General features: G+C 33.7%; 1 protein-coding gene across 1 annotated transcript; it reads right to left on the bottom strand.

The window, feature by feature from the left end:
- Positions 1 to 507: 507 nt before the first annotated feature.
- On the bottom strand, positions 508 to 7978 carry chmp3 (charged multivesicular body protein 3). The gene is given in 6 exon segments (NM_213320.1): positions 508 to 1296; positions 2783 to 2897; positions 2983 to 3104; positions 7241 to 7420; positions 7541 to 7601; positions 7899 to 7978. Coding segments are annotated over 6 exon segments (666 nt in total). The 5' UTR covers positions 7944 to 7978; the 3' UTR covers positions 508 to 1153.
- Positions 7979 to 8150: the final 172 nt, after the last annotated feature.

The raw sequence follows: 8150 nt of genomic DNA, 5'->3' as shown, positions 1-8150 counted from the left end.
CCAATATGATCAAATTATTATTTGTGGCTCTGACAACTGGGATCATAAACAAGACTTTTGTCAGGTAGTGTACATGTCTGTATTACACGTCAATAATGCGACTAAAATAGGTTTCAATTGGATTTATATTTAGTTCGATTGAAATAGGTTTCAATTGTATTTATATTTAGTTCGATTATGACTTCATTTGGCCTGGGCCAATCAAAAATCGGTTTACATGGTAGACTCTTAATCAGAGTAAAATCGGAGTATTGGTGTCATGTTGACATACTCACTGACTTTTCAGACTATACAATAAGTATAAAATGGGCTGAAAAGTTCATGAATAAAAGACATTTGCATCATGATTAGTGGTAAACACTGGATATGTTCAGTCATCTAAAGCAAAAGCATAATAAAAACACTCTAAAGTGGCAACTTTTGGATATAAACTACAAATCAAATCAAAGCAAAAAAAAAAAAAAAGCAAAGAGAGAAATGGGATGAACCATAAACAGCAGTCAGTTATCAAGCACAACCGTTCTTTAATTCAACGCCTGTTTTGCTTTCGTATACTTTTCCGTCTACTTTACTTACAAAATAACAATGCAAACAGAGATATTTATATATTCGGTATTTGTACAAGATTTACAAGTGATGGCTTTCATGAAATTGTCCTACTCAGTAAAACCCCATTTACCGGATTTAGGAAGGAACTATTCACTTAGCCTAGTTAAGGCTTGAGATAAAAACTGCAAATTCGACAACAGAGACAAAAATGACCAAGACCGACACCGATAAGACACCACTGCACAACAGAGGATCCTTGGATAAGCTGCTGAACTATAGGCATAGTTTCAAAGGAGTCAAAAGAGCTAAAAAATAAAATTGGCATAAGTAAAAAGTGAATGATTTCAAACAGGCTATATATAAGTTTAATAAATATATCCGACTTCGCTGTTCAATTGATAATATAATACAATATATAATATAATATAATATAATATAATATAATATAATATAATGATCTCATTCTATTCTATTTCTACTTTGTTCATTTTGTTTGAAGTTCTATATTAATGTGCTGACTGTGATATGAGTAAAAAAGCTACATAGGAGGTGAGATATGTAGTCTATGCCTATATGGAGCTCGAGGGTAAGAAAGATGTGTGTTTTAGCTTCTCAGCGCTGCTAGTCTGGACTGCATCTCCTCGATCTCTTCTTCTTCCTCCGATTCCTCTTCTGGAGCTGCAGTGGCTCCAATCGCCACTGGATCAGGCAGGTCTGTGACTTTGCTGGGAGCTTTTCCAAGTGCACCTGTTTTTGAACAAAGCAATACCTTTAGCTTTTTCCTAGGTTAATGATTGTTAAGTGCATAGTAAACTACACTGTAAATGTAAAAAATTATGTAGCAAAAAGTATTTTAAATAAGTTAATAAGTTTAACTTAATATTTTTAGTTAGTTTGACTTAAGTTTAGCTGACTAAAAAATGTAATTTGATTCTACTAAACAATTTTGGTAAGTAATCGGGTTTTTTTATTTGTTCACAGTGTGGGTACTTAAATGAACATTAGTTTTTTTTTTTTTTTTTTTAGAGATCAGCACATTATATCCTGACAATCTCCAGCAGGCCCGTACAGAGACTGTCCAAAGGGCATGTGCAGGATAATTTTTTTGAAGAGGGGGGGGTGGGGTGGTGGTGGTGGTGGGGGGGAGGTGTTGTCGCGCACGTTCTGATCAGTGGTGTTGTCGCGCGCCTACTGAAGGGCGGTATGTGTCGCGGGGGCAATTTTGATCATTTTGGAAGGGCACTTTCTATCCAAGACTAAAAAGGGCATGTGCACTGCACAGGTTGAGCCCTATGTGTGCACGTGCCTGATCTCCAGCTCTGGCAAGAGCACTTTTAGCTTAGCTTAGCATAGATCATTGAATCAGATTAGACCATTAGCATCTTGCTCAAAAAAAATGGAAAAAGAGTTTCGAAGGTTTTCCTATTTTAAGTTTTCTCGTCTGTAGTTAAACCACATACTAAAACTGACAACAAATTAAAAGTTGCTATTTTGTAGGCAGGTACTTACGATTATTTTAGTTATCAATTAATTTTGATTATTTAATTTTAAATAACTTTTTAAAGAGTTTTCAGGATCCCTTGTGAAATTTTTGTTAGTTTTAGTTCGTATGATAACTAGCAATATAGTAATTAGTTAGCAATTTAGTTAGTAATATAGTAATATACTGCATTTAGTATGTAACATAACGATATATTACATTTTACAATATAGGTTTTTAGGTTAATTTGCTTTCAGATTACCTCTGAAAAAACATGTTTATCAAATTATTTGGAAAAGCACCTTACTGACAAAAAAAAAAAAAAACAGGGATAGCTTAGCCAAAAATGAAAATATAGCTGTCTAAACATTTATGAATTTCTTTCTCTCTTGGAAATTATCAAAAACAATAAATAAATAATAATAATAATAATAATTATATATATATATATATATATATATATATATATATATATATATATATATATATATATATATATATATATATATATATATAAATAAAAATACAAAATAAATCAAATTAATTACTTATAAAAATAATAATAAATATAAAATAAAATTAATTAAATGAATAAATAATAATAAATAAACAACATAAAAAACAATAATAATAATTATTTTATTATCGGATTATGTAATTTCACATGATTTGCTACCCAAATATTTTTCATACCAACGAAAATCTAGAAAGTTGAAATTAAAGTGCCTATTTGAACATCCCGTACTTCCTTACCGGCTGTAATCTCGAAGAGGATCTTGTCGACCTCGGCCTCTGCTGCTTCCTCCATTTCCTCCTCATCATCCATCCCTTCCAGCGTATCCTCCAGCATCTCCTCTATGATGCCAGCCTGTGCAGAACGAGTGCTCCATGTTAATAATGTTAAATGCTCTGATGGAGAAAGTTCTGTGCAGAATGTTAAGCAAGGATAGTACCTTCATCATTTCTTTTGAGAGATCTCTCATGGTGGCTTGAATCTCTGGGATTTTAACCAAGCTCTGCATGGCTTTCATGACCTCTGTGCTCTTCTGCAAGGCACCAGCCACTCTTAATACAGCTGGAAAGGAAAAGAAGTGCACAAATGTATTAATTACCTTTATTGTGTTAAAAGTAGTTTAATAGCATTCAAGATAAATAAGGGAGAATGTACATCATGCAGGTTCTCACAGAATAAGGCCTAATAGGTTGGAAACAAATGTCTTGATGTTAACAAAGCATTAACATGCTTTTTAAGGGCTGTTACTGTAACTATTTAGATAACGATTAAGACTTTGTTCTACAAATCGTTATGAATGTAAAACAACAGCAGAGTTCAGATCACAGCTAGACTACAGGGTGGGCCATTTAGATGGATACACCTTAATAAAATGGGAATGGTTGATTATATTAACACCCTGTTTGTGGCACATTAGTATATGTGAGGGGGCAAAATTTTTAAGATGGGTGGTGACCATAGTGGCCACTTTAAAGTCGGCCATCTTGGATCCAACTTTTGTTTTTTCAATACGAAGAGGGTCATTTGACACATCAAATTTTTTGGGAATTTCCTAAGAAAAACAATGGTGTGCTTGATTTCAACATAACTTTATTCTTTCATGAGTTATTTACAAGTTTCTGACCACTTATAAAATGTTCTCAATGTGCTGCCCATTGTTTTGGATTGTCATTGCAACCCTCTTCTCCCACTCTTCAGACAGTAATAGCAATCCGTATTTTCAGGTGCTGCATCTTGTATCTTCACACCATAGACAACAAAGATAGTGCGGCCATTCTTCATCAATGGAAACCTCAAGGCTACATGATTGCTACATGATGATGTGTTTCCCTCTTTATGCACTTAGGCTGGCACGTTCCCTAAGTTTTTCCAGCAGGATGGTGCACAACCATGTTATGGGTGTCAGTTCCGAGCATTCCTAGATGAACAGTTTCCTGAAAAGTGGATTGGTCATCGTGGGCCAGTTGAATGGCCCCCAAGGTCTCCCGATCTGACCCCCTTAGACTTTTATCTTTGGGGTCATCTGAAGGCAATTGTCTATGGTGTGAAGATACAAAATGTGCATCACCTGAAACTACGGATACTGGAAGCCAGTGCTGGCATTTCTCCTGCAGTCTTGCTTCCAGTGTGTGAAGAGTGGGAGAAGAGGGTTGCATTGACAATCCAACACAATGGGCAGCACATTGAACACATTTTATAAGTGGTCAGAAACTTGTAAATAACTCATAAAAGAATAAAGTAACGTTAAAACCAAGCACACCATTATTTTCTTGTGAAATTCCCAATGAGTTTGATTTTTCAAAAAACCCTCTTCCTATTGAAAAAACAAAACTTGGATCCAAGATGGCCTACTTCATAATGGCCACCATGGTAACCACCCATCTTAAAAAGTTTGCCCCCTCACATATAGTAATTTGCCACAAACCGGATGTTAATATCACAAACCATTTCCAATTTATTAAGGTGTCTCCATATAAATAGCCCACCCTGTATAATGATGAAGGTGTAAAGAAACAATATAATTGGGATCACTTTAGAATGATTTATTTCTCAGCTGTTGAATGATAAAACACATACAGTCAGTTGGAATCCATTAAAAAATAAAGAGCACGCACAACTTAAAGCTACAGACAACATCATGAAGAAGCTCTGCTTGATGTTAAACTACCTTGGCTATTTTGGAAACAGTCGGTTATATCATGCAAAATAATTATAAAAACAGAAATAGAACTTATGTAAACCAGGCTGGGAATGTAAAAACAGAAAACTTCCTCAGGTATTCAGTATATCTTTGGCATCTTTATGTTCCCTTCTTTCAAAATTATTTATGCTTTTTTACTACACGTAATGTGTTTGTTTAATTCACTGAATGGTTAGATAGGGTAAGCTACACGAGCTGGATTCACTGGTCATTTGGGCTAGTAGCACACTAAGGCCACCTGCTGGTTACAAGGGGGTAATGCCATATGAAAAGTAGATCGGACAATAAACAGATTTTTATCTTTCGTCAATGCGGACACAAATATTTTGATAATTATATTTACATTTATAAATATCATGTTTTGTGTAAACATGATTTTAAATAGCTACTGAAAATCAAGCAAAAAAAAAAGAAGAACTGTCTAGAAACATTTGCAATCAACCAAATTGTAGTATTGTCTTTGTATTAGTTGTTCAAATCTTCAGTAGTGTGGAAACTGGCAATCCACCACATACATTTAACATTTCTTTTTTTCGTTTATCTTAATGTAGAAGTATATGATTGTTATCTTGTCATAATATATTCCATTTCTCAGTCTTACCTTTGCATGACAGATTTTCTAAATTATAAGTCTTATTGGTATTTATTTATCCAACTAATTGCACATTATTTACTATTTATTATTAAAAGGTAACAAACCATTTGCTAATACCTTCTATTTTAATATGACCATCTAATTAAATTCAAGTTAGAATGTCATTTAGGCTGACTGAAATCAGTGTTGTTAAAATGTTTGGCAGATTGATTTATAAATATTATATAAAACTCAATATAATCTGTGATCCTTCAGTGCATATCCAGATAAAGAAATATTAGCCCTCCTGTGAAATGTTGTTATTTTAAAAGTATCTTTCACTTGATGTATAACAGAGAAAGTAAGGTTTCACAGTATTTCCTACTGATTTTTTTCTGAAGAAAGGCTCATTACTTTTAGTTTGGCTAGAAAATAAAACATAATCATAGCTCAATAGATCAATATTATACTTATTATTATTATTATTACTAAGAAATTATAATAATTAATGATATAAAATAATTTTGTGATTGTCTACAGAACTTAATTTAATTTAATAAAATTTTAATTTTAAAATAACTAAAAAATAGCATTTGATGTCAAGATGGCAAAGACAAAAACAAATTATTTAATAAAAAGATTATGTTTAAAAATCTGTTGATGAACACAAGGGCAAAGATTAGGACATACATCGCTAAAGCGGATGTTTTGTGCTTTTAAAAATATGAATAAAAAAACTTAATAATATAAAATAAATACTTAATAATACAAATGAAAATTGTGTCCCATGCTCCAAAAGTCAATTTACATGATTTTACTGCAGTCTGGCTTTGAGGAGGTAAGAGAAATAGAAATTTAGAAGAAATTTAGAGAGGTGTGTGACACAATTTAACTATTTTATCCCGATTATTGTTTTTCATAATCATAGAGGCCAAAAGTAAAACCAAATTTTGGTTAATTGCACAGTCTTGGTTAATATTATTAGGGTGAACTCGTAGCAAACTTGAATTTGTGCATGTGTCGGTTGACGGAGCATGATTTCATTCTGAAGTCGATTAAATTATTGGTAGGGACAATCCAGTAATTGGTGGATATTGGTGGGGACACGTCCCCTCCATCCAATGCCCTAATAAAAAAAATTCAGAGGCCCCTGGGCACAATGTCTTGTAGGCCCCTACCTGGTCGCACCCCTATTGTTAAATAAAAAAAATAGGAATAACAAAATATTTATTTTTAAAATAAACTGTATCTGTAATGTATTGCCTGCATTTTTATTGTAAATGATATACAGTAAATATATTTCTAGTCTACAGAGATTTAACAAATGTTTAAAGCATACTTTGAAAAAAAATATACTAACAAAACTAGTGAAAATTAATGGATTTTAATTTACTTGTTCAAGTTTACTGAAGCAGTACAAAAAAAAATTATATTTAAGGGCATTTATATACTTTCTACACACTTATAATGCATATGATTTGGATTTAACATCTCTCCAATCCAGTTCTATGAATCAGAATCTTCTATAATCCACACATTAATTAATGAATTCCTACTTGTGAAGAGTAAACAACATCAGATATGTAGTGGGGGAAAATGAGTTCATCAGACTATGGGTTTGAACTGGGTTCATGATCAAACGCCTCAAAACAAGTTGCTATGTGCTTTACGAGCTACGCCACTCATGCTGCTGTATGATGCTCTCATTAGTTATGCTGTCTCTGTCAATGAAACGGTAATGGGCGGGAATGTCTCAATTAGCTTATTCCAACGAGGTGCGCTACTTGCATTTAGCCTGAATAGACACTCCAAAATCCCAATACTAATTAAATAAATAATTAAACAATACTAATTAAAATTTCACAAGAGGGCCATAATGTTGTCCTCAACTAGTTGTATGCGTAAATGAACAGCTATACTCACACAACTGGTTCTTCATACTGAGCAGCACAGAGTTCATCTGGGCTTTCGAGGCGTAGAGCTTGTTGATGGCTCTCTTTGACTGAATCATTTCTTTTGCCAGGATGATGCAAACATCTTTCTGTCCCTTCTTTGCGGCATCTTTGATGGATCTCTTCACCTTTTCCTCTTCTCTTTGAATATCTTAAGAGAAAAATACAATAGACACCATTAAAACTTCTGTAAAGTACAGCACAGTTACCTTATTGAACATTAATAGACATCAGTTGGTCAAAAGAAAAACAAAGTTTACTCAGGCCGAACCTCGGATCTGTCTGTCAATGACCCTCATCTCTTTCCTGATTTTGAGAGACCATTCATTGATCTGTGGAAAAGAATTGAACAGTTTCACATCAGCAACCTGTTGTGATTTCACCAACAAACGCTTGAATCAGATTTAACGAAAATATTTTTGATAACAAGCCACGTACAGACCAAAGAGTTGAACAAAAGTCAAAAAACACCTCGTTTAAGAAACGAATGAAGAAGGCATTACGTCATTCAATCATGTTACCAACAAATATGACAAGCGAGCTATTTATAGGCCTGCTGTTATTTACAATGGGATATTAAGTATAACCCGTTTATTATCGTCGTCCACCGTCAACGACGTTTCACTTACGAGGTCCTTTGGTGGTTTTTCTTGTGTTTTTCCAAAAAGCCCCATTTTAAACTCGAGAACTGTACAGCTGAACAGCGACGGGCTCAATCAAAATAGTACATTACAAGCCTACTTCCTGATCCCAGCCTCTCGACGTATGACAACATAGATGATATCCGGTTGTGAGGAGTACAGTTTGCTTTTCATAATAAAAGTGCGAATCCGAAATAAACATCTCCCAAAAATGAAGTACCGCATAGAGACCGATTAATT

Source organism: Danio rerio, chromosome 17 (assembly GCF_049306965.1).
Source record: "Danio rerio strain Tuebingen ecotype United States chromosome 17, GRCz12tu, whole genome shotgun sequence".
Taxonomy (NCBI): Eukaryota; Metazoa; Chordata; class Actinopteri; order Cypriniformes; family Danionidae; genus Danio; species Danio rerio.
The sequence above is the reverse complement of the archived record's forward strand: the minus strand, read 5'-3'. Positions and strand labels throughout refer to the sequence as shown.